This window comes from Phalacrocorax carbo, chromosome 8 (assembly GCF_963921805.1).
Source record: "Phalacrocorax carbo chromosome 8, bPhaCar2.1, whole genome shotgun sequence".
Taxonomy (NCBI): domain Eukaryota; kingdom Metazoa; phylum Chordata; class Aves; order Suliformes; family Phalacrocoracidae; genus Phalacrocorax; species Phalacrocorax carbo.
Window position 1 is genome coordinate 25,856,226 of NC_087520.1, and position 27,744 is coordinate 25,883,969.

Genomic DNA, 27,744 nt, shown 5'->3' on the forward strand with positions numbered 1-27,744 from the left:
GGTGTTTTTTAAATTCTCTTTGACTGGACAGTATATAGATAAAAACCTGCTCTCCATTAGTTCAGGGACTAGATAACTGTTGAGGTGTCAATATGTACAACTGCATAATAAGAAATTGCAAAATGGTCCTACATTAAGTCCTAGCAGAATGGAGTGTGGAGTGGATATCCTTGTACTTAAAGCGTGGACTTGGTGCAAGATGCAGGGTTCGGGTTTGCAGCTTCCAGCAGGCACTGTGAGTGCTTGCATGAAGGCTGTGTGCCTTGAAAACTGAGCAGGGTGTGTCTGTGCAGGGGGATGTCCAAGCAGTAGAGGCCAAGCTGGAGGGTGAGTTAAAAGCACTCCTTTCTTTCACCCTTTATTTTCTGCAGATTCACTAGAACAGGCATAGCACAGTGAGACTACACTTGATCCACCCGCCGGATGGCATCTTAGATTTCTGTTAAAGCCGTCAAACTCCATATCACAAAACCAGAAGAAGTAGACTGCACAGAATCATTCGAGCCTTGAAATTTTATTATCTTGTTTGCATCAACCAGTTATTCCTTTCAGCACCAATAAAAGACAAAAACCCCTCCCTATTGTTCAAAATACCTTGTTTTTATCAGGTCTGAGATTGTGGGTTTTTTGCAGGCAAAGAAACCAATGAAAATATTTAAATTTTTATTTTTTTAATACATTTATAACAAAATGCCAGAAGGTGTGTGCTTACCATATAAAAACATTAGGTTCCAGAAGGATACAATACCGAAAAATCATTGAAATAAAAAAAGTTTATTCTTATTATAGGATTTCTAAACCTCAGCAATAATACAAGTCTTTAAAAGCATCAAGATTATATTTAAAACAAGATGGCATGGAAAAATGAGACCTTTAGTAACAATTTGACCCTCAGTGGATTGGATGATAAAATCGGGAGTTTTTCAGACTGCTTGAATTGTGTATCTGTTCTCACCCCGTAGTGCCAGGAGGAGGTAAAAATGCTTCATTTCCAAGCTGATGATATGTGCTGACATGGATGTGCTGCTGTCTGATCCCAGGTAGCCCAGAGACCAAACTGGCGACAGTCAGATCTGCTTAATCTGGACCACCAAACAAAGGCCATTTAAAAAAAAAAAATTCTTTGTAGGAATTGTAAGGTCCTTAAATCTTACTGTCTTACCCAACAAGTAGGACTGAGGGTCTAGCCAGACTAGGCGAGAGTGCTTCTGGAACAAAACTTTCTCATAATACTGGCATGAGACAGGCAAACTCATTACACAAGATGGCTTTCCCAAGGGTTCTCTACAGCAGGCCCCACCCCAGTGGGCTGCAGGCTTCTCTTGGGGCCAGTCTGTGGTACCATTTATATTGGGTTGCTTTAGGCAGCTTCTAATAAGCATCCATTTTGTCATGGAATAAAACTAGCTGGCCACCACCTGAATTACTTCTAGTAAATACTTTTTCACATAGCATGAAGCTGCGCTCTAGATGTTACCACCCTGGTCCCAGTGGCTGGAGCTGTGGTGCAAAGCAGGTGGATCGGGCATCCCTCTGACCCTCAGACAAACAGTACGCAGATGAACTGGGCCTGCATGTGCCTGAGAGGCCACGTTCTGTTCTTGTGGTTTTGAAGTGAGCTGAAGGTACCAGCTTTGTAAGGACCTGACATCCTTGAAACTTCTGGAAGTTCTTAGTTTTCGGCTGGCCTCGATTGTGTCTTTTGTTCACTTGTTCTAGAAGTGCTGTTGTAAAATGCAAATGGAACACGAGAAACAGAAGGCGTTATCTAGCTTTTATAAAAACAGATGACGCTTCATCTACAGTACCCCTGTTGAGTGGCAGTTATTAAACCAAGAACAGCATTGTCACCTACTTCTTGAAGATACATGAAATTACTGTACAAAGTGGGGTAAGCATAGTAGAGTAAGCTTAACTCAAATTTCTTATAAATAACATCCTACTAATAAATTGGGTCATGCTGTCCTTAAGCAAAGTGGCATTGACTGCTGGAAAAGCTATCCAGGGTTTGATTTCCTGGGTGTGTTCTACCCCACCCCCCCCCTTTTGTTTTAAAATGCAACTATTCTATTACATAGTATCTCTCTAAGGCTCGTAATGATTGATATCCTGCTGGTACGGGCCTTGTCTGAATGATTCGCTGTGAGACAGTATATGAAACTGTAGCAGTAGTGGTGTAGGCAAACTCTTTTTTTTTTTCCTTCAGGATGTTACCCTTCTGGAAAGGAAAGCCTGTTCTTTACAGTTCACCCGTACATATGCTTCCTGACTCCTGCACTCGGTCCAAGGCATCAGAAGGCACAGGATCAATGCAGAAAACAAGGAGCATCTGTACAGTGGTGCCACAATGCCATTCCTCCCAGCATCATGCTCTTGCAAAGTTAGATCCTTAAGACAGTAAATAAGTATGAATTACCTAGATGGATTAAATGTATGTGTATTTTTTAAAGATAATATTTTACAACTGTCCATTTCTTGGTCACTGCGAAACTAAGAACATCAAAATCTAAAACAGTTTACTTCAAATTTGAAAAAATATTTCTCAACAGATCTCAAAAAGTTGACAAAAGTGTCTGGTTTTTAGTCAGCACAAAGCCACAGAGCTAATTTAAAAGTAATTTTAGACCATGTTAGTTTTCCTGTGAATAATGTAACATTGTTCATCAGTAGTTTTATGATTATATCCCACACAGTGTCAAATTCAGCTCCTGCAACTGATACTTAGTGAAGTTGATATCAAATTGTCATTTACAGTGTTAGGAAAGCTATTAAAAATACTGTACCTTATATTTAGTCTTACTACTGAGAAATAGCTGCTGGACAGCACACAAATTGCTACTGATACTGTTTGGTTTTTTTAAAAAGGTTAATAAAATACAAGCCAGGTAGAAAATAGGATTAAAAGCACTGTTTCAGGTACAAGTCTTTCTGAATTGGGTGGTGAGATAAGAAACCAGAAAAACACATTGCACATAGGTGCACCCTCTGTATAAAGAGAAACATACAAAGTGGGAAACTGGTGGTGCCCTGGTATAGTACAGTAAAGTCTCTGATGCTGTAAACTTCAATTCCTAATTTTATCAAAAAGGGGAATTGGGTCTGGTTCCATTTCTGTGTCCCCATGGGTTATACCTGCAGACTACTCCGCGTTTTGGCACAGGACACTTTGGAGAGGAAGTCTCTGCTAAAGGGACGCCAGGACTGGACAATGAGGCATAAGACCTGTTGAGACCAGGTGCAGTGGGAGAGCATGAGAAGTGGCCTCCTACCTACTCGGAATTCACCAACACTGCTAGTCCAGTACTTTGAGTTTCTCTACTTGCAAAATCAGGCTGATCTAAGTAAAAGTTCTGTTGTTTACTGTAGCTAATTAAGCCAGTACCAGAGGCTGTGCAGACTGGGATTTCTAATTTAAATCTGTTCTAATTTAGCTCAAGCTGATTCCTAGCGGGTGTAAACTAAACCAAAACAAGAGCATCTTTGGGAGTTTGCGGCCAGCATAACTAAAACAGTCTACTTAATGGAGTAAGCATAAGTATTAGATTAACTCTTCAACACAGGGAATTTGTAATGTAAGGAAATAACACTAAAACTGAACAGGAACGAGGCAGAAGAAACTTAAGTACCGGTTAAAACGCAAGGGGTGTCATTGTTCTCCCAGCAACACAAACCCTTCTGAATTTAAATCCCCCAAAAAATGCCAAGTCTCGTCATGGACCTGATCCTCAGCTTTCCATTGTTTCTGATAAGGTTACAGAGGCTGGTGGATCAGGTCATGGGGATAAGATGGCAGAGGGGGGCCCTGCGTTTAGAGAGCTGCAGTGGAAAGAACACATAAATTAGATGCCAAGACCCATCTATTGAAGTCTGTGAGTGCATGACAAATGGGCACTTGTCTCACAGACATAAACCCACCTGCTGCTCGCAGGGAGTAGCTACCCAAGGCTGAGAGTCATGGGCCTGTTATCTAGCAGCTAGCCACGCTACATGTTCCCATTAAGTGTACTGATTCCTTTGGAAAACTGTTAGGTTATCCTGCCTTATCAGTCATACACTCTTCTCCACTTTTTCTCCCAAAATGGCACTTAAGTTTAACTATATTTAGCATGCATTTTACAAGCTATTTCCCACTTAGTCTCTCTAGCGAAGGCAGAATGTTGACTCTGGTGTTACCAACGGTACTATAGGAATCTATTCACTCTACTGTAACATACATACCATCCCATACTGTAATTCAGAACTGCCCCATGTAGGGGAAGGAAAGAAAATACATTAATGGGGAACTACAGTTCTTCTTAAGGGAATAAGTTGTGCTTAGAAAGCTAAAGGCCCAATTCTGGAGTCATTATTCAGACAAAACACTTCATAATTTCAGTGGGAACACAGTTGGAATAAGGGTAGAACTGTCCTGAAGTCTTAATTCCAGATCTTTTAAGTATCCTTAAATCAGACAGGAAGATGTTGGTCAGCAAACTGAACAGAGTTTGGTTTGTTTGTTTTAAGGCCTATCTGTAATGACAGAAGGGTTTGCCAGTCCCAGAATGCCTTGCTTTGGCTGGTATCTGATTTTTGAACTCACTTCCATTCTGATATTCCCCATGGTACCTTACTGACTATTTTATCTCAGAGTGGCATGCAGTGCGGGCGCATGCTACTGATGCAAGCACGCTACTACAACTTTAACAGGCTAAAAAAAGAAGAAAAGCTTTAGCTTCTTAGTTATACAAAGAAATGATGCAAAAAACCATTGAGCAGCACTAACTCACAGACTAATTACAAACTAAATTGTGCTATATATTAGTATAAAAACATGTTTTAGTAAGAATGGCACTGGTTCAGAAGGAATTAGGACTTCCATCTTGGTTCCGTTCAGTCCACAGTGAAAGCATGGTAGTACAGGCCTGCCCTGCTGCCTGAGCAACTTGTGACAGTGGCATTGGCCACAACCCCTTCCGTTTCTTCCCTTTTTGTATCCGCCATTGTTGGTACATTCTGGGAGTAGCCTGGGTCAGGTCTGGTCATTTTTTCCTAACGTGGCACCAGAATAGTTCATTCTTATCCTCTGATATTTTCTTAATATCATTAATGTTTCCCTCTTGTAATCTCTCAAAGGTGGTCAGTTTTAAGGGTCATCTTCTCCTGTAGACACCATGAGACGCATTGCTACTGGTAGGTGGTCTGTCAAGCCTGCTAACTGGGTAATAAAGCTGAACTCTTCCACTTCCTGCAGAAGGACAACAAAAGTAAGAAAGAAGGAATTGGAAATCTGATCTGTTACACCACATGCCAGGCCTCAGCTTTTATGCCTCTCTTTAGTTTACTTTGAACTACCTTGCTGTGTTAGTAGATGTATGGGACCAGCCTAGCTTGGCTGGCCTACTGGTAAACTATCTCCTGCACAGAGCCTGTCAGCGTGGTGCAGCTGGCAAGGCAAACCATTTATACGATACACAGTTGAACTAGTCTCGATGAACTCTGTTGTACCTTTCCATTTACAGTACCGTCTGATTCAGTCACATATGACTTATCTGCAGTGCTGCAGTAGGTAATCCACGTGCATGATAAGGCCCTCACCTGGGAGGCAGGGCTGGCTGTACTGTGCTAGATATTAGATGGCATGCAGCTAAAAAGGAAGCCTGTCTTCATTAGCTCAAGGTGTTAAAATTCCTGGGAACTTAAGGCAATCAGGAACCCTGCTCCCTGCGTGTCCTCAGTTCCAGCCTTTGTTTTGGCAGCATTTCACAGGACCAAACTGAAGTTCTGTAGGAAGTACTGTGTGCTTCCCAGCTTCTGAAAGCTGGATGGAGCAACCTTAAGGCTTACTTGATACAAGGAAGTTGTTCGCTCTGCGGGCCAGGTACCTTCTTTGCAAGTACTTTGGGAATTGCTTTCAGGAAACTGAGGTACTTTAGTTCTCTTTATGCTGCCAGGGTGAGCCTTATCAAAGACCTAATCTGGGTCAAAACTATTCATATATTGGGTTTGTTGCTGTTTGTGCGAAATATAAGATGGGTTTACCATACAGATGCACCATGGGTATTTGTGCATCTGAGACGGGAAGCTGCTACGCTGCTGTGGCACAGAGTGCATGCTATGCTGAACTGCTCTAGTGCCTGCTCTTCTGCAACTGCAGTGGGGTGTGGTAAATAAGTGTGAGCTAGTTTCTCATTTTCATAATGGAATTCTGTATAAGGCAAGGTCCTACACCAGGAAGCAGACAGTGCACTACAAAGCTCTCATTCTGGTTAGGTCATGTCAACTTCTGCCTGCATATCACAAACCTGTAACTTAGGTAGGTTTTCATGGGCATAATAAAAGAATATCTAGACACTTGAAAAGAAAAAATACTTTGACTGCAGGCATGGAAAGCATCAACCAAAACACTTAGTCTCGCAAAAGTTTAGGGAATGTAAACAAGGTTTTTTGTTTGTTTGCTTTTGAAGAGCAGCATATCTACCAGTGTTGCTACCAGAATCCCTAAACTCATCTTAAATTTGTTTATATAACAGGCTTACAAACTTGGTACTTGCACGCAGAAGTAGAAAACAGCAAAGCAGCAGGTTCTCCTTAGAGTATGAATTTGAACCCAAGCAGAACTGGCTGCAGTGCCATCCAGCCAAGTTTGGTGTGTGAGTTACAGCTCTTTTTGTCAACTCCAAAACTCACCACTTTCCATTCCAGGTAGAGACCTTCTTCTGTATAGAGCATATAGTCGATCCTCCTCCCGTTTCCTTTCAATGATGCCTTCCTCCCTTTCTGACTGGAACTGTGGTTCTTGCTGGTGGGATAGACTAAGTATCCTTTCCTTCCTTCTTCACTTTCCAGAACCCTATTTCATTAAAAAACAAAACAAGCGCTTTAAATGTTTGCTTGTTCTGTCCCTTCGTGCATTATACTAGATTCTCTCCAAATCCCTGGTAAGGGTAATGCCCATCCAAAAGGACTGTTAAACTTGTAAAGCACCTCTTTTCCAAATGTGTTTTCCAGTATGAGGCTGTACTAACTGCTGACAGTGCTCTGAAAGCCTCGTGGCAGGTTTGGCATCACTGGTGCTGTGCTGGTGGACCTACCCTCATAGCCAGGAGAACAAACATCTGAGAGGGGAACCTTGCCTGCCTGCTAGCTGTAATATATTGCAGCCCACAGCCCCTCCACTGATTTCCAGCATTGCTGAATCTAGCAGAGGAGGAAACTGCTTCATGGATTACTTCAGAACAAACCTGAGTACTTTAATACAAACCTCTCCGTTCTGAAACGAAGACAACCAGCTTTACAGACATGGTATGGATGAGGAATGGTTTTCAGGAGCACACATTTTGGCATGTGATAGTTGGTTTTGAGCAAGCCTCAGCATCAGATTACTGTGTCTTGGACCCCCAAACTCTTACTTCACTAGTAATGACAGCCTGATTTGTTTGATTCCTGTACATGACACTCTTCAAACTCTACAGAGATGGGCATACTCAGTGGGTGCGTTAGTACTGCCCCATCTTGCACGGCGATTACCCAGCCCAGGACAATATACAGAAGCAGTCAAAATTAAGAATCAGTTTTCTAGGTACCAGGTTTGTGTTCAGGCAATTAAGCTGCAGCTCTCTAATTAGAATTTTTAGTTTGGGTATCTAAAGCTTAACAGTAGGTTTTATACAGAAGATTATTAAGGCCCCAAGCAACTTGATCTAACTTTGAAGTTAGCCCTAGTTTGAACGTGACTTTGGACCAGATAACCCACAAGGGTCCCTGTCCCTCTATTTTTACAGTAATTCTGTGTTGCTGTGCTGTTCTGTATTGTTTTGCTGTTGTGTTGGATTTGAAAGGAAACTTGGGTTACCTTCTTGTGTTCTATTTAAAAGACCTGCTAAAGTAGCGCTACAGGCAACAAGCACAACTGTGTGTGCAAAAGCCAGAGCTGCACACGGTATATGCCTGTGTAGGGTATTACGCAGCCAGTCACAGCTGTTTTGCATGATAACTGTGCATGCGGAGAGGGACAGATCAGGTTGTGGTTTTGCTATCTGGCTCAAAACACAAACAAACTACTTTCAAAACCACCTCCTTGAAAATAATTCTCCTTTACTTACCTGCCAAAACCTGAGCTCAAGGTTCTGTGGTTTCCCTTGTAAGAGTTGATTACGCCATTAAGCTACATCATCAACTGTCGCAGGAGAAACACTGAGCCATGAACTTGGGTCCTAGCAGGTACAAAGCCTTTAATTTCACCTTGGAAAAAAATAAGATATTTTTGATCACCCAGTTTTTAAGACTTGACTTTGGATGGGTTTTATGGGGTTGGGTTTAGGAATTTTTTAAATGCATGCACGTGAGAGTACAGAATGAAGGAAAAATGAGACAAACACCAGAGTTCCATGATGTGTTTTAATGTTTGAGATTCAAATGGTTTCTTGGTCAAATTTTGTCTCTTTGGCAGGATCTGAATGGTGGCAGAGGGACACAGCACTTGCCACAGCTGGTTAGGACTCAGTAGTGTTACAATCTGCAAGTTTCGGTCAATTGATACATCCAAGAAGTACTTCACGTGCCTTCAAAAGATGACAATGACAAAATTCTGGTCATATATTTACTTAATCAGAACTTTTCTTAACCCCCTTTGGACTTCATAAGGTATTGAAGGTTCTTAGAGTTTATTGTAACCAGTTTATGAAAGTAAGCTTCCTTTGATGTATTGGTCAGTTTTAGACTGTCACCTAATAACTCGCAGCTTACTGTCTGCACCCTATTTGTGAGATGATTCTACAAAGAGCTACTGCAAATGATCCACTTCCTGAAATTCTTTTTCTAGATTCAAGAAAGCAAGCTCTTTGATGGGACTGACGTCTTTCAAAAATTGTATTGATATTTCGCCATGCTAATTAAGTAACAAAGTAGAAGAAACTGCTGATTAGCGCTGCAGTACTACTGCAAAAAAACACCCCAAACCTTATTTGCATTAATTTAAAAGATTAATTTGTTATAGGTTCAGTTATGTCTTTTTAAAAGAATATGTGAATGCTGGGTATTCACTTAACCTGCACAACTGCTCACGGAAGGGAAATGTTAATTTCAAATACATGAGGAAAATAAATCGTAAATGTGCATTCATCTGCTTCTGACTACAACTTGTACTGCTACGTACTGCACCCCTGGGAGGAAGAAGTCAGGCAGAGGAGCCAGGAGACCTATATGGATGAGCAAAGAGCTTCTAGTGAAACTCAAATGGAAGAGGGAGGTTCACAGTATGTGGAAAAAGGGATTGGCAACTTGGGATGAATATAGGAACGTTGTCAGGGTATGCAGAGATGCGACGAGGAAGTCCAAGGCTCACTTGGAACTAAATCTGGCAAGGCATGTCAAAGATAAGAAGAAGGGCTTCTTTAAATACATTGGCAGTAAAAGGAAGACTGGGGATACAGTGGCCCCACTGCTGAACAAGGAAGGGGCCCTGGTAACGCAGGATGCAGAGAAGGCGGAGTTACTGAATGCTGCCTTTGCCTCGGTCTTCACTGCTAAGGCTGGCCCTCAGGCATCTCAGCCCCCAGCGGTGAGAGGACAAATTAGGACAAAGGAAGACTTACCATCGGTTGAGAAAGACTGGGTCAGAGATCACCTACGCAAACTGGATCCTCACAAATCCATGGGTGCCAATGGGATGCACCCGCAAGTGCTGAAGGAGCTGGCAGATGTTCTTGCTGAGCCACTCTCCATCATCTTTGAAAGGTCATGGAGGACAGGAGAGGTGCCCGAGGACTGGAGGAAGGCAAATGTCACTCCAATCTTCAAAAAGGGCAAGAAGGAGAACGTGGGAAACTATAGGCCAGTCAGCCTCACCTCCATCCCTGCAAAGGTGATGGAGCAGTTCATCACGAGGTCATCTCCAGGCATGTAGAGGAAAAGAAGGTTGTCAGAAATAGTCAACATGGATTCACCAAGGGAAGCTCATGCTTGACCAACCTGATAGCCTTCTATGATGGCGTGACTGGCTGGGTCGACGAAGGGAGAGCAGTGGATGTTGTCTGTCTTGACTTCAGTAAGGCATTCAACACTGTCTCCCATAGCATACTCACAGGCAAGCTATGGAAGTGTGGGTTGGATGAGTGGACAGTGAGATGGACAGAGAGCTGGCTGAGCAACAGAACTCAGAGAGTCATGATCGATGGAGCAGAGTCTGGTTGGAGGCCTGTCACTAGTGGTGTTCCCCAGGGGTCTGTGCTGGGTCCAGTCCTGTTCAACATATTCATCAATGACCTGGACGATGGGATAGAGCGTAACCTCAGCAAGTTCGCTGACAATACCAAGCTGGGAGGAGTGGCTGATACACCAGAAGGCTGTGCTGCCATCCAATGAGACCTGGACAGGCTGGAGAGCTGCGCCGAGGGGAACCTCATGAAATTCAACAAGAGCAAATGCAAGGTCCTGCACCTGGGGTGGAACAACCCCATGCACCGGTACAGGCTGGGGGCTGATATGCTGGAAAGCGGCTCTGTTGAGAAGGACCTGGGAGTGCTGGTGGTCAGCAAGCTGACCCTGAGCCAGCAATGTGCCCTTGTGGCCAAGAAGGCCAACGGTATCCTGGGCTGTGTTAGGACTGTGGCCAGCAAGGTCGAGGGAGGTTATCCTCCCCCTCTACTCTGCCCTGGTGAGGCCACATTTGGAGTTCTGTGGCCAGTTTTGGGCCCCCCCAGTTCAAGAAAGACAGGGGAATACTGGAGAAGGTCCAGCAGAGAGCTACCAAGATAATCATGGGACTGGAGCATCTCCCTTATGAGGAAAGGCTGAGAGACTTGAGTTTATCCAGCCTGGAGAAAAGAAGACTGAGGGAGGATCTCATCAATACTTATAAACGTCTAAAGGGTGGGTGTCAGGATGATGGGACTGGGCTCTTTTCAATAGTGTCCAATGACAGGCCAAGGGGCAATGGGCACAAGTTGGAACACAGGAAGCTCCAGCTAAACATGAGATGAAACTTTTTTTCCTGTGAGGGTGCCAGAGCAGTGGAACAGGCTGCCCAGAGGGGTTGTGGAGTCTCTTTCCCTGGAAATATTCAAAACCCGCCTGAACGCGTTCCTGTGCCCCCTGCTCTGGGTGTGCCTGCTCAAGCAGGGGGGCTGGGCAAGATGATCTCGAGAGGTCCCTTCCAACCCCAGCCATACTGTGATTCTGTACTGTCTCCACAGGAAGTAGACACAAGTACTGGACATCTGGCTATGCTGTGCTAATGGTTAAATGCTAACAATTTAAGTGAACTTAACTAATTACAACTGAGTGGCACAATTAAACCTGTTTTTTTGTCAGAATAATTTCTTAATTCATAGGACACAAAGAAAGGGAGGAGAAAAAGTAATTGGAACTTTGTTTTTTCCCTGAAAAATTTTTGGTCCCAAATAACCCCAAAGTTTAAGTATGAAAATTCCGTCGTGCAGCTCTGGCTGATGGTTTGTTTGTAGTGCTGAAGAGCAGTATAGGTAAGGGAGCCATAAAGCAAAACTTACTCCCTCATCATAAAGCTCAAGGGACCAGCTCTCATTCAGGCAAGAAGCACCCAAGTTAATGTAGACTTCTCTTACTGGCGTTGCAGCCTGTCACCCAGAATTGTGAGCTACTGTCCAGCAGTGGAGGCTGGAAAAATTTGCATTTAAGTCTCATTTCTTAGCTGTGTTGTATTCTGCTCTCCTCTGCCAGACTCTGTTCAGGGTTTAGAGACGAAAATGGGCTTATTTCAGTACTTTGCTTGAAGGTGACAGTCAGCTTTGAGATGAGATTATTTATGTACATTGCATGAAGCCTTTCTGAGTAGAAGCTTATGCAGCTTCTGGCAGCATGGCAGGGCCCAGGTTGCTACCTCTAGCTTATTAATTGTCCTATAATTATAAATTACTTGCTCACTATTTGTACCAAGTACGTTCTTCTAGTCCGATGTTTTATGTATGCTGTACTTCACATGAAAGAGATTTAAAAACTAGTTGTTCTGCTGCTTTGATGGCCTAATTACTTCAGTAATGTGAACTACTTAAATTTTATTTATAAACTAGAGTGCTGAAGAAATTCTTCTCTGGATAGCTTACATTGCTAATTTAAGTGTCTGTTTTAAATGTCTGCTAAGCTTGATCACGGTTTATTATTGAAAAAGTTGAGAATGGATCAGTTGTAGGCTGTACCCTGTTTTGCTGTGTCTATGATTGATACTTGTTACCTAGACAGTGCTGCACAGCTTCTATGCTATATAACATTTTAATGTCTTTAAAACCCAGATTCTATTAATGGTTTTAAGTATAACTGAATTTACTGGCAACTTTTATGTTTACCAGTCCCTTGCAGAGATGGGAGGACAGGCTCTCCTGGAACTGATGGTTTCTCTCATATATAAGCATGTCTACATTCTGTACACAGGCAGATCCCTGTTTCCCTGCAGATCTGCATAAAAAGCTAGTGGAAATTACAGTTTAATAGAGGGTTTTTTAAATCAGGTTAAGAGAATTATAACATACTGCAAAAAACCAAAAGCAACATTTAGTAGGCAACAAGTCTTATATATATTCTGTTACCAACACTTAAGAATATTTTCCAGTTATCTCATATGAGGTGCTCTACCTACACAAAGGTAGTGGAAGTAATACTCTTAAATCGTGATTGATTATTGGATGGCTCTTTGTCTATCAGTCATGTATTTGTCACTGGAACTTCAGTGCTGAATACAAGTAACTCCCCAAAAGTAATTTGATGACAGGTTGTCTCAAAAGGCTGCTTGAAAACACAGGGGTTGTTTGGTTTGGTTTGGGGTTTTAAAAAATTTTTATTTTTAAAGAGCTCCAAGCCTGCTCCTGGAACCATAAAATAGAATGTTACACCCACATACAGATTTGCATTTGCAGGCTTGATTGTAAGGCCAAATTACCTTACTTTTGCCTCCCAGAAATCCTGTTCACATGTACCAAATTCATGTTTTCAACATGTGAATAGAAATGCCTGGCAATTTTGCAGGCTCTTGTATGCACAAGGCCTGACTTGTTGTAACAAATTCTTCTTTTGAATGTAAACTAAACCCAGGCCTTATGTCTAGAATTCAATTTCTCTGTTTAAAACTGATACAAAGATGACCTCCACGGGTAACCTCACCTAATATATTCAACGAAGTGTCCATCTATACCTTGCAGCGTACCGTGCTTAGTGAGTAAAATTACTCACTAAAAGCTGCTCTAAAATGTACAAAGCTAATTGATTTATCTCCACTGGCATATTATTTAAAAAACAGTTCAGTATTCAAGAAATTTCAGACTTCTGCAAATTAAGAGTTTTTTTGTATTTCTCCTAAGTCTACTAGCTTCAGACCAAAGATACCTGTATCTCAATATCAGACACTCCTTAAAAGTAATGCTGCCCTAGTATCACTGATAGGTATTAAGCCATATTCCTAGTTATGTCTGATATGCTATTGAATTCCTCTCCATATTTGTGCACTTACTTTTTTTGGTGTATGGGATTCTGCAAGCTTTCTGGAATGGGCAACTAGGTGTTGGGTTGGGGGGGGGTGTTTTAAACTTGATGGGTTTTTTATTTGAGGAAAACTACATTTCATTTTGTTGCTGTCCTTTACAGTGCTGTGACCACAGGACTGGCTGCCTGCTGAAAGACTTCCAGATGAGCTGTCCGCATACCCTTTCTGGCAGTGCTTCGAGTTTCTTGTTCTGTGGGCCTGTCCAGAGAGGACCAACCCTAGAGACATAACCACTCCTATCTTTTCACCCACAGAAGCCAATTCTATTAGACTTGGAGAAGCAGCAACTTTTCCTTCCCTCTTTTTCCTCCTCCCCAAGTACCCTCAAGTAAATAAATTATGTTTGTTTCTTTTACAGTCCATAAAACACCCCTCAATTTGTGAAATGTTAAATGGCAAGCAATGAGCGGGCATTTTAAGGTATTGTTTAAAGCATGTGGGAGGATTAGGAATTGCATACTTCTGTAGGTTATCTGGAGTGCACGCTTCTTCATCATATAATCCTTCAGGATCCAACAAGGTACCTGTGAACAGAAAGGGAGATGTGACTGTCCCAGCATACCTCCTGTGACTTGCCTCTCAGGAGCTTCGGAGGGGCAGAGGTGTGTGAAGACAGCATCCCTGAGGGGGAGAGGAGACTGCTCTGACTGAGAGTGCTTTGCATTCATTTCTCCTCCATCCAGACCTCCCTACTCCCTGCTACCTTTCAAAACCTTACCTCTGCCCTTCCAGTTTCTCAGCCCCAATGTCTGTGATTTTTTTTTTCTGCTACAACAGAATAAAGCCATGTTATAAATGGTTCCACATTCTTACCTTTAGTATCTTCACAGATAGAATTGCTTCTCTAGAGAGAGTCTACAACTTCACCAAGTTCAACTGAGTTTTACCAGGTATGAGTATCTTGGAGTTCCATGAAATCTTTTATAAAATGAACCCTATGAGTTCATAGTGTTGTTGAATTGCTTTGTTACATCCTCACTGACAGTATTTATAGAACACCAAATGGAACATTCTGATCAAAAGCTGCAGGCTTTCACTACACGCAGAAAGTAAAGAAACAAGAATTTGGCTCCCCTCCCCCCCCCCAAGTAATCTAGAGATTATTTTAAAAGTACAATAGGTGTGGGAAGGCATTCAAGTAGCCTGATGCTTAAGTTCTAGAATGTGGACTGAAGTTTGAGATCTCTGGTTCTTACTTATAATTCAACAAAACACCGTTAAGGTTTATAAAATATATCCTACAGAAATACCCCTTGTAAATATTTGATCTCTACCAAATTCTTACTGCCAGTAGATGAACTACCTGCTGCTTACAGATGTCATGTGAGCGACCAACAAGTAAGTGTTCGTACACCAATAGCTAGAGCAGGTCTTACCGATTGCCCATGGTTTATCTTCCCCAGGACCAATTCGACATGGGTCTTTGTAGTGTGTAAACAAAGAGTGCTGTTGCTCCAGCTTGTCCTCTGCAGGGAAAGAACAAGCACATGAAAAGGCATATCAGCTACATGTTGTCAACCCATGGACAAGTGTCTGTTCTGCCACAGCAGAGAAGGCAAGTCTTCCTTCCTACTCAGTATACCTATATCGGGTGGATTTGAACCAGTTCAGCAGTAGCTTTACTGCACAGTGATATCTTGTCTTGATTAGAAATCCCAACAAATGTTTGCTAATAACAGTGCTTTCCTCCAGAGGCTTTCTATGAAAACCATTTTTTGGTAGTTTCTAGCTGTAAACTGAAGTGAAGGTTTTCCAACGCATTTCCTTACCCTGCCATTGACATTGCATTGCTTACACCAGAACAAAATTTTTGCTGAGACAGTTCACACATGGGCGAACTGGACTGACTTCACAATGTCAACGTCTGTTTGTGGGTGTATATATACACATCTCAGTAAGCTCAAAGATAAAAGCCTTTGCTTTGTGCGCTTCAGAAGAATTCATTGAGTGTTTTCCAAGCTATAATAGATAAGAGAAAAGACAGGCAATTGATAATTTGCGTGGGATGTTACCTAAAGTGTTAAAGCCATTCTAAACATAATCAGCATGACCTATCTAAGATAGATTAAATTTTTGTCATGATCAATTTGCAACTGTGGCACTGAAAGTGACAAGTCACAGCTGAGGAGACAAACTTAACCCATCTGACTAGAAGGCTTTTTATCTTATGCTAAAAGGTTTAAAAACATAACAGACTAATACACAAGTCAGTCCAAAGCAACCTGACAGAAACTTTCTAATGATGTTCCCACTAAGTGTGAAGTTGCTGTATGAATGCTGTCATAATGTTCTGTAAAGCTGGAGGGGAAAACTGAGTTGCAGAAAATTTTTCATGAGCATAAGGTCACTCATGGCCCTGGCGATCTTTGAAAACTGTACTGTCAATACATCTAAGAATAGAAGCTTGATATTCAGTGAAACATTAATTACTTGCCATATCAGTCTGTGAAGTGGGAAAGAATACAGAAAATCATACACGGAATTACAGGAAGCTGATATTGTTTTAAAATAAAATTAATCTTAAAACGTTCCATTCTCTGCAATGCTAATGAATGTCCCTAAAACATGCAGTAACGTAAAAATGGAGGAGACAACTTTAAAACGCTGCATTAATCTTGCTTAGTCCGTAAGGAAGGAAAGCAATCTAAAAATAAAAGATGAAATAGCCAGCTTAATTTCAGATTCCAGGCCAAGTGAATTTTGAAGGGGAGGGGGATGTGAATAAACTGCAGAGATAGCAAAAATAAATTGTTTTATAACATGCTTTTCAATCCACTTTAGTAGTGGTTGCAGTATTTACAACTATTATTTGCAAAAGCAAATAGTTGTTTTTACTTTTTGCTTTAAAAAGATGGGTCACAACAGCGTTAATCATACTCTGTACTTCTTGTGCAAGATCTTGGTTAGAGTGCCAAAACTTGCCAGGTAGAGAATACTGGCCATATGTTCTGCCTCACAGCTTCTCTCCCGCCTCTCTCTCCCCTCACGCTGCACAGCCCCTCTTGCTTTCCATTTGAGATCTGACTGGGCAGTCTCCCATTTGGTGTGCAGCAGATTGTTTAGTTCCTTGATGGACATCTTTGCCTCCAGGCCACTCCATCCATCCAACAATATCGCAAATGAAACAGTCAAATCACAGCAGCTGTGTCCATTTGTATCACCAGCTTCTGTCTCCCTTCCTGGGGACTGCTGCAGTTGCCTCCTCAGCCTGCCTGTGTAGCAGCTTGGCTAGCCGATGACCTGTTACTGACCACACTTCTTCCATCCTTCCCTAAAAACTTACTACCACTGCCACCATTATATTTTATCCTAATACGTGTTTGTTTAACGACAGTATTCTGTAGCCATTACCACTTACTGTTCACCTCCACAGGGCACAATGGATTCTTCTACCAGTCAGAGCACTCGCCAGCACCTTCCCTGACCATTCTGAGTCTACTTTGGATCATATAGTTGTGACTGGTTTATTTTTTGTACATATGAGCTAGAAACAAACAAGAGAGGGGCCATGTTTTGGGTTGATGGCCTTTTCTACCCAATTAATTGTTTTTCCTACTTTGCTACCTCACAAGTGTCTGATACAAGTCATGAGCTTAGAGAATACTAGTAATTTTTGAGATCAGACAACACGTGCTCGTTGTTTCCTAACATCATTCTTGGTACAATTTTTGCTCTCAGCCTCAGTTACCTAGGCATCTCATGAAGACTACAGAACTCACACCGGATGCAGTTCACAAACTCACCTGTTCCTCCATAAACCCTGGTCCAAATTGCTGAATCCCACCTTGAATGCTGCAGCCTGAGCTCACCTGTACATCGCACAGCTCCCCGTTAACAGCGCAGATAAAATCCCTCTGATGAAGCCCCCTCGCTGTACGTCCCATACTGGGACATACCCAGTATGTCGGTTTTGGCCCTTCAGCCATCAGCCTTGTGGGAGGCTGGCCTGCTGGGCACCGCTGATCCATTTGCTGTTGTATAAAGCCAGCAAGGAGCCCTGCTGGATGCCTGGGCTGTACCGAGCGGGAAGGCAGAGAGGACACACAAACACAATGCTCTGCACTCTTATGTCAGCAATTTAACTTAACAGAGCATACTATTTTTGTTTGGAAAAGGCTACCATCTCTGGGAACTCACCACCCATTAACTGTGGTTTTGTGGACTTCTAGTACCCTCAGCATCCAAATACAGAAAAAAAATGTTAAAAATTTATTGAAATAAAAACCCCCAGAAGTTCACTGCATCAGTTAATTTTTTCCAGGACTGACTGAGCAATGTTTAGTTCTCTCTGCAGCATTAATCTCCTATGTCTGTGTACTATGCACTATGTTCTATGTCCTATGCACTATCAAACGATTTTTAGCTGCTTTTTCACTACTACTTCTCCACAAAAATCCTATTACATACCTGACCTTCTCCGGGACAACAGGCATCTACCTAACTCAAGTAATGCTAAACCACTGGCTCTCTCCTCACTGTTGTTACTCCAACTCACAAATTATTGCCCTTCAACATCATGCTTAATAACTCAGCAGAGCTCATAAGTGTGAGCTACTCTTCTTGGCTCATCTCAAGGCTAGTACCTATTTTAGAAGTATCTGTAGCGATTAAGTCTTTCCTCGCAAAAGCCAGTCACGTGTCAGTATATACTGTTGTAACCCACAGGAATCAAGAACTTTCCTGTTCCCTTTTGGAATAGGTTGATGCCAGGAAAAGGAAAACCTTGTCTTACCAGAGGAGCAGTTATCGAAGTTGAGATCTCCACAGATTACATCAAAAGCCACCAGCTCCTCTGGATTGGCTGTACTGGAGGAGGAGGTAGATTTTCTGAATTCAGACAGCCAATCTTGAAGCATATCCAGTTGCTCGCATCGAACAGTAGTATCTCCTGCAGCAAACAAACAAGTCACCAAAACAAGAAACAAGACCTTTTAGCATGTTACTCGGCCACATATTGCTAAGCTATTGCTAGACATCTTGAGTAAAAGGGTACAAGGTAAAAATTGGTGTGGCTAGTAGTATAGTTAGTACACAGTGCGTAGCCCATTATGAAGTTCGTTAGGAACCATGATCTTTGATGATTTAAATATCTCTTTCTGGAATCCATCGTACTAGGCACATCTGAAGAAATAAGAAGACAAATCATCTATGCTGCAAACAACCAGCCAAAATGATGACATTTCTAGCCACAGGAGGAAGAAGGTATGATGTGCTACATTTATAAACAAAAGTTCAGAGTTGAAATCCTACTTTGGACGAAACTGGACGGCATGTTCTGGAGTAAACCACCCGACCTTTCTTTGCTTGGCTTTCTAATTTTTAAAAATGAAAAATTTAACTTTCAGGTGTTACTAGCAAACATCCATCAGTGGTACAATCAACTTCCTCATACTGTAGTAGTCCATCCAAGGAAGGGGTCTATTTGTGTTCAAGTAAGAATGCCTAAACTGGAGGTAGTTTTTCAGATTTTTAAAGGCATGTGTAGATACAGGCTTAGGTAGGCAGTACTTCAGAAATAAAGAACCAGTTCCCCAGTTGCAGGGAAGTTACACCAGGATACACATGCTGAGTATGTGCCCCCGCTTTATAGGAGTGATGTGAAAGGCTTGAGATTGGTTGCCAAATATTTTTTGTTTGTGAAACCATCTGACACACAAAACAGCTCTTTAATTATAGCAACTAACCACACTTAATTTCAAGCACATTAGGTGACAAGAAGTCTAAGAAAAAAATTACTTCTTGGCTCCCTTAAAATGATTACTGCAAAACCTTGACGTGGGGAAAGGAGCAGGAAGAGATACATTCTAGAAATAATTGTTTACCATATTGTCTTTCCTTTTCTTTTGTTTTCACTGTACCTCTAGTTAACAGCTATAATTTTGCTTGTTTCAGACTTGAAATTATATGTCAAGTCAGAACATGATTTTTCTTCAAAATAAAAGATCTGTTTTCCAATGTCACAATCAGAAAGAAAAGCAGCATGCCCAGAATGACATATTCTGACTACAATTTTATTTTCACCTAATCTACTACTTTGTGCTATTAAAAAGGTTAAAAACACTATTAGAAACATCAGTTATGTATGGCCAAAGCTGCTTTCAGTGGCCACAATGGGGATGGTGAATACTTAAGTCTATGTCCTTACAGCTTGTTAATCACTCAGCTCAACCGCAGCTGTCACCAGCACTTGCTGTAGACTTCTAAAATGTGAACTCCGCAGCACGCTGTAACTGCGCAAGCATACAGGCAGACTGCAAGCGTTAGGACTTTGCGCTTCTTCCACCATTAACCTGTGAAAGGTTGGATTTTCAAGAACGGGAGGTGGGTGTTAAAACAACAGTTAAATACAAACGGAATCAGAAATGTTCAACCAAGCATGATCTGGCACAATCCTAAATAATTTTAAAAAATAGCGAAAATAACATGACCAGGGAAAGAGAGTTTTAAACAGCTTCTGACACGGACTCAGCTCTTCAGACTGGTAATTCCAACAGCATTTTTTTCTTCCACTCATGTTATTCCCAATAAACCTTTACTCGTTGGGCTGTAATATAAAAGCAGGTACAAGTGCTTCCTGGGTCTATTCCTTAACCTGCAGTTTCTCGTGATTTGGACCTCAAGTTCACATAGTACCCTAATCGCACAGCTTGACACAAATCCAGATGAATTTTCTGTATTCTTGGGAAAAAACCCCTTGCTACAACAGCACAAGAAAGCCCTACAGTGAAGGCGGAGCTAGACAAAGGCACAAGAAATAGGGCACATAGAATAGATAGAGCCTGGAGCAGGTGGCACTAACACAAGAGGTGTGCATGACTAACATATACGTCCTGCTTAACTAAAGATACAGACGAAATTACAGATTCACAGAAAGCATGAGCTTAAAGGGACCTCTAGAGGTCATCCAGTCCACCCCCGTCTGCTGAAGTGGGGTCACCTACAAGCAGGTTGCTCAGGGCTGTGTCCAGTCAGGCTCTGAGTACCTCCGTGGTTGGAGACTCCATAACCTCTGGGTAACCTGTTCCAGTGCTTAGTCGCCCTTGCAGTAAAAAAAAGTTTTCCTTGTTTAAATGGTGTTTCTTGCATTTCAATTTACGTCCATTGCCTCTCTTCCTGTCATTGGGCCTCCATCTTTCTTACACCCTCCCATCAGGTATTTACACTCTTTGTAAGATCCTTCCTAAGCCTTGCTCCTCCTGAAGCTGAACAGTCCCATCTTTCTCATTCCTGGTGAAGCTTATTCAAATTCATAGAATCACAGAATGGTCTGGGTTGGAAGGAACATTTAGAGGCCATCTAGTCCAACCCCCTGCAGAGAGCAGGGACATCTTCAACTAGATCAGGTTGCTCAGAGCCCCATCCAGCCTGACCTTGAATGTTTCCTGGGATGGGCCACCTACCACCTCTCTGGGCAACCTGTGCCAGTGTCTCACCACCCTCATCGTAACAAATTTCTTCCTTTTATCTAGTCTAAATCTCCCCTCTTTCAGTTTAAAACCATTACTCCATGTCCAATAGCAACAGGCCCTGCTGAAAAGTCTGTCCCTATCTTTCTTATAAGCCTGCTCATCACAGGTCACCATCTGGACATTGAGCCATTGACCGCTACCCTCTGGATGCAACTATCCAACCAATTCCTCATCCACCGAACAGTCTCCCCATCAAATCCATCTCTCTCCAATTTAGAGAGAAGGAAGCTGTGGGGGACCATGTCAAAAGCCTTACAGAAGTCCTGACAGACAACATCTGTAGCTGTTCCATTGTCCACTGATGCAGCCACCCCATCACAGAAGGCCACTAGGTTGGTCAGGCAGGACTTGTCCTTGGTGAAGCCATGCTGGCTGCCTCGAATCACCTCCTTGTCCACCCTGTGCCTTAGCATAGCTTCTAGGAGGATCTGTTCCATGACCTTCCCAGGCACAGAGGGGAGGCTGACAGGTCAGTAGGTTCCCCGAGTCCTCCTTTCTAGCCGTTTTAAAAATGGATGCAGTGTTTCCCTTTTTCCAGTCACCAGGGACTTCACCTGACTTGCGTGACTTTTCAGATATCATGGAGAGTGGGTTGGCAGCTACATCAGCCAGTTCCCTCAAGACTCTGGGATACATCTCATCAGGTCCCATAGACTTAGCTATGTTCAGTTTCCTCATGGACTGTCCTCCTTTTCTAGCACCTGAATCTTTCTATCCTATCTCATCTCCCTAGGCCAGTACTTTCTTCTGGCCTGCCTTTGTTTCCTCATAATGTAACTTTGAAGCATGGTGCGTATCAACAAGAAGGCAGTAACGTCTTGCTCCCCACAAAGTCCCTATTATATAAATTGCTTAACTGTCTTAGACCAGCCTCTGCATCCCTGAACTGCCAAGGGTTTTTTGCATTTTCGGTGAATTATCCCTCTAGCATGGCTTCTCTAGGATGAGTGATAAAATAGTGTGACCATTGCCACATGGGCATAAAACTTGGGCAGCAACCTGTCACACCAGTGTGAAGAATGTAGCAAACCCACTTAACTGAAACACACAAAGGTAGAATTCTCCTAAACAGAAAACTCTTGAGAAAAAACAAACAATAGACAGGCAAAAACATTTGAGGAGGATATTGTGAAAGGTGTCTGGTAACATGCATTACTATTACTGAAAAAGCATGAACTACCTAGTGACATACATCTCCCTTGGTAAGAATGCTGAGCCTTTGTAGCAGCACTGTACAGCAGAAAACCTTGAGGCTCTGCAGAAAAATACTAGCCTTGGAGCTCTAGAAACAGATGAATTTAATTTCTTTTTAGAAAAAGTGTAGGACTTGTGATAGTCTGGCGTCTCTGGTTATCCCCACTAGAGGTCACAGAAGTAATTGCACTTCAGTACACTAGTGCAGCCTGCAGTAGAGTGAGCTGCATTTCCATGACAAAAGATGGGATCCTCTAATGCTGCCTGAATATAACTGTTTTCTGAGATTAATATTAAACTAACGGCATCCAGCTTCTGCAGCCGCACAGCAGGTACTGCATGTGTCTGTATGCAAAGGTTACTAGTGAGACTCAGTCTTACCAGCTCCCAGTATTCAAAAGCTTTGGAAGTGAAGATAACTGAACTAATCAGACACCTAAACAGAGGAGAAGCCAAACCTGAATCCAGAAGAATCAAGGGAGCAGACATTTCAGAAGCTGCTGACGAAATGAAATAGCATCAGTAAATATTAACAGAAGAGAACTCCCAACACTAACATTCAACTTCTTCTTCCAGCCTTCAGCTCTAATTGAACATTCAGATAGAATCACTGTTCTGATTGACTGCCACCAGTGATTAACCAGAGAATACAGATTTCTGCTAATTGCTCTACACGCTTTTCCTCAGTAGCTGGCCTGGAAAAATGCAAATAATTGTGTTGTGACTGGTTCTGGCAGTCAGCATTTCTGAATTCTCTGCAAGTTCCCTTTAGCTTCAAATTTTGTGGAAGGATGAAAGGGTACTGTGGGAAACCTCACCCAGCATAAATAAATACTTTGCCTTTGTTCATTATAGGATAACCATACTTGCCCTTTCCATTCACTTTCACTTAAGTGAAAGCCTGGCTTTAGTTAGGACTGTGGGTAGGTACTACACACCAAGGAAGACTGGTTTGCCCTACTCTGAAAGACGTCGGAAGGAGCACTATGGTGACTGAGGAAATTAAAAGATTGAGTGAAGGTTTTGAAAACCAGCATTCTCAGCACTGACAAGTGCTGTGGATATACTGGTGGGAACCTAGGGAAGATGAGCAAAAAAAAGCTTGGAAGTGTAGGATGTAAAGCCCAGTTAAAAGGACAAATTGTTTCCAAGTCACAACCAGAGGCTTCAGTTTAGCCATGAGACAGACCATGCCACACCTGACTATGTGACAGATTAAGCAGACCCCTAAACTTGTAACATACTTAATCCAGGATAGGCTGGGAAAACAAAATAAAACCAAGCCACCCAAAAAGCCGAAACAACAAAAACCCCCTCTTTTAGTCTGCTGGGTTACTTTTCAGCTAGGTCAGGTCCCGAGTCAAGTGCAACACAGTCTACAACAGCTGTGTTAGCACAGCTGAGAGGAGGGGCAAGGGCAGGCTGCCACGGTGTGGATACGCCAGCTTTGCCATTTCAGAAACACATGGAATCATGGCCTAGGATGCTTAGCACGGAAGCCACACCTGATTGCAGTCAGGATTTCAAACACCCAGGGACATCTCTCGACCCTGAGCTGAGTTCTGCTTAAGCTGTGTGTAGGCCTGTGGAACCAGAAACTGGTGCTAGAGAAGCATGAGTTGCCAGTACCTGTACTGTTAATGGCTAGATTCACATTACCCGCAAAGCAGGGACGTGACATGGTTATGAGATAGCAGCCAGTATGTTACATCATCGAGAGCCAGGCTAGAATAGCTTGAGGCTTACTCTGTTTTGATGGCTTGGTGGGGTGCCTGAAAGGCATGACTCAAAAGGGACTTGGGAGGTAGATGGATTCTAAGCAGCAAAACCTGTCCAGAACATTAATCTCTGATTAACTGAAAGACACAGAATCACCATGTAAACTTAACAGCCCCGTGGAAAATAACTGAATTGAAGTCTCATTAAAGGATCCCTTCATTTGTCGCTGAAATGCAGATATTTCCACAGCGGAAATGAAGAGCTGCTTCACAGCACCATTCAGTAATAGGAAGAGAATTGAGAGGATGAGCTACATCTAAATCTGAAATTTTATTGAAAAAGGTAAATATCAGATCTGAAAAAAATAGTAATTGCTCAGAACAGAGTTGAGCCAGCATATCTCTTGAAAAAAGCATTAGTAGTTGGTGCCTGACCATAAGCAGTTGGATCCCTTCATTTTATACTCATGTACGTATCAGACTTGTCAAGTGCAAGTTTATGTATCCTAGAAGGGAAGCCAAATTGCACTCAGCCATGTTTGACAAGATGATTTAAATGGCTAACCTTTTAAACAGGACTTGTTTTTATAGATACCACATCTTTACATTCTTGAACTGTTTCTTTGGATAACTTTTTCAATATGTAAAATGTTATGAATCAGATGATACAAATCAGAAAGCACAGCCCTGCCAAATTTGTGAACTTTAGTTTTCCATTTCATTACATAAACTAATATGATATATCAAAGGACAGTTAGACTCTTAAATAATTTTTGGCTCTATTTGAATGTAGTCTGAACCAGATCAGCCGAAAAATGCAAAGCAAGAACATAAGTAGGAAAATTAAAGGTTGCGTTTTACCCTTGAAGAAGCTTTAGGCTGACTTTGAAAACAGTACATTACTTCCCCATTCCTCTTCCCTCCCCCCTCGTCCTCTTTAAGGATTTCACAATGTGGTTATCAAAGACTAACTGAGAATACATGACTAGGTAGCAAAAAGGAACAGGGCTAAAAATGGAGGTTTATAACCTAAACTAGAACAGCAACAAATCTCAGCTCCCCAACACAATCTTGCAATACATTACCATAATTCCAGAGTTAAAAATAGAAAACCAGAGAGGGACGTTACATTGTTAAAATTGAGCTGAAAAATTCATTAATCTTCTTTAGAACTATCCGGTCTCTCTAATGTACTTCAGGGACTGGAAATTTTGTTCCCAAGTCGGACTCTGCAACCGAAGCACTGACAAAGTAGAATGAACGCTAGCTGCCTGACTGGGTTAACATGGGCATGCTGTAGCACCTAAGTTCAAAATTCTACCATTCATAATATATTACTTCTTGCCTCAGTCTGCAGCATACATGCCGAGGAGGGCTACGCCGTGCTCTTCTGCTCTCTCAGGAGCGCAAGAATCACACTTGCATCAAGTAAAATGAAGGATGTCCACCCCTCTGGCTAAAATAAATTCTGATCTTACATAAAGTAAAGGCTTGCAGTATTTGGCTTTTATGTTATAACTACACCTACTCTTAAGTACAGAACTGGTAGTTTTGATGCAAAAGGTAGGAGAGAGACATGGAAAACTTTCCATAGGGCTCTCCAAGAATTTTAAGTATTTGTCAGTTTTAATTGATGAGTGTTCAGGTGAACACCTAAAATGGGGAAGCGTCTTGATTTCAAAAGGTATGCATCAGAACACTAAAAATGGAATAAAACAATCCGAAGTTACCATCTTTCTTCCCCTTGCTTTCTGGACTTGGGTTGTAAATGCAGATGAGGCCACCCATCTACCTCAGTCTTGTTCTGAATATTAAAAGAAGAGCTGAGCATTGAGATGCTTTCATATAAAAGGTCATAAAAGGTCATAAGAAGGTTGAGGTGGAACAGGCTCCACCACAACCTGACAAAGCTACATGAAATTCCAGTCTCATTATGGGAAGCAGAGGAGTCCACGTGTCTCACCAACACAGGAATCTGCTATTAAAGAACATCTCATGCTTTTTCAAGATAACTCAGAGATAATTCTAGAAAAAAGCCTTCTACACTGTGCTAAGTGTTTTTTGCATTTTATCTTTAACTACTCTAGAAGATACTCTTTCATGAAACAAAGGACATAAGAGCATACTGTGTCATGCTGGAGTAAACATGATAGCAGAACTGCTTTTAAACATGACCAAGAGACCTTTTAAATGAGTGTATTAAACTTGCTAGCCATTTATGTATGACATTTGCAGGTCAAAAAACAGAGAATCTGGGCTTATTCCAGCTGCTGATTTCTGATGGAAAAACTGTTCCAACTTGTCATAATTCATTCAATTATATTGAATTATATGTTGAATTTTTGAATTATATTTGAATTATATATTGAATATGTTGAAATTTGAATTTCAACATAATTGAAATTGAATTCAATTATGACAACCTAATCAGCATTATCTTGTCATAATCCCCTAGATATGTACAGGAAAATTTTAGTTTATATAGCTGATAGAGTATGAGTTGTTAAATGCTGTTGAGTAATGATGATAGTAATGTATTTGTTGAAACAACAGTATTTGGTTAGGAGGGAACAAAGAGGAGAAAAGCTCTCAAGGGTTATTTCTTGTTTGTGTCCTAGAATACTTAACTACTCTGAGACTGAAAATGTGAAGGATCGGAGATATATTTGTCTACCCTTCATTCTTTGCTATTCCACTGCTATTTGCAATGCACACCTGCACTTTGTCAGAAATACTGGAGGAGCACCGCACGCTACTTTTGCACAAGAATAGCACCACAGGCCTAGAAATAGTGAAAAATTAAGATACGCAAATCAGGACAGTACCTGCAATAGCTTGCAAGTGAGTGCAGGAAATGTATCCCACAATTCTTTGGTCCTGAGGTGTACTTCCCACTTGCACCTGGAAGGGAAGGAAGAAATAAAAAAGTGATTAATGGAAGCTCATATAACTCCACTTCCAACCCCAGCTGTGCAGCCTTTGTACACGGTATTGGCGTTTTCCACCACTCTTTCCATCTAGCTTCGTTTTGAAAACACACACACACATACATAGGAAAAAAACACCAGAGGGACACACTGGGGCTTGCTGGGGTCCCACACTGCCTCCTGATCACCACTACTTCAACAATTCAATTTTGATCTCCAACACATGCAAAAAACGTGACTGTCTCCTGCTCTTCGCAGTCCCGTCGGCTCTCCGTCCCAGTTGCGTTGCCACCCCTTGGCGTCCCAGCTCTGGCTCATATGCAAGATTCAGGCCCACCACTGAAGTGCCATGTAATACTGATGTTACCAGCAGCCTAAGGTGTGGTATCTGTGTAAGGCTAAAATGCAGAAGGAAAAAAATGCCAAGGGAGTCCGGGGAAAGGATGAAACATAAAATATTGGTTTTGACCATGTTTTCTCCATTCCACCCCAAGTTCTGGATTTTGATGGATTTTTTTATATTCATCTACAAAGGTGCTGGGGATTTTTGCTGTGTCTCACCAAAGTGTTTATGTTCTTCAACTCACAGCAGCAGCCCCCATGCCTGTAAACCAGATGAAAACACAATGTGTGACCCTGCTCTTACACACAGAAGAGGCAGGGCTTCCAGGGAGGCTGGACTGTAGTCTAATTTCTCAGCTATATCATATGCTATGATCTTTTAAAAATATATTTGCTGGTGGACACACAAGCCAATTAGAATCAAGTTCTGGTTTAGGTTTTCAACTCTTATCAAACGTTTTGGCAGTTCAGGACTGATAACAGCTGCAAATCAAAGTTCCCAAAGATTTGAGGATCAAGATTTGGACTGAGGCAAGAAACTAATTTGAGCGTATGGTTTCCCCATTGACAATTAACGTGGCAACACTGCATGGACTACTAAAGAA

At 42.0% G+C, this 27,744-nt stretch overlaps 2 protein-coding genes across 4 annotated transcripts in view; one reads left to right on the top strand and one right to left on the bottom strand.

Annotated features, from left to right (window-relative positions):
* The window catches only part of PRMT7 (protein arginine methyltransferase 7), a 45,985-nt gene extending 31,696 nt beyond the window's left edge, over positions 1-14,289 (top strand). The window contains exon 19 of the mRNA XM_064459323.1: positions 13,591-14,289. The gene's annotated coding sequence lies outside the window, so the exon portion shown is untranslated. The remainder of the gene's footprint in view (positions 1-13,590) is intronic.
* The window catches only part of SMPD3 (sphingomyelin phosphodiesterase 3), a 123,999-nt gene continuing 96,753 nt past the window's right edge, over positions 499-27,744 (bottom strand). For 2 of the 3 annotated variants that reach the window (XM_064459327.1, XM_064459328.1), the window contains exons 3-8: positions 26,696-26,771; positions 18,222-18,377; positions 14,866-14,955; positions 13,950-14,013; positions 6,667-6,829; positions 499-5,224 (exon numbers count right to left, since the gene is read on the bottom strand). In XM_064459327.1, the coding sequence (XP_064315397.1) occupies positions 5,123-5,224; positions 6,667-6,829; positions 13,950-14,013; positions 14,866-14,955; positions 18,222-18,377; positions 26,696-26,771 (651 nt within the window). In that variant the 3' untranslated portion in view covers positions 499-5,122. The remainder of the gene's footprint in view (positions 5,225-6,666; positions 6,830-13,949; positions 14,014-14,865; positions 14,956-18,221; positions 18,378-26,695; positions 26,772-27,744) is intronic. The other variant, XM_064459329.1, reaches the window with a different exon arrangement.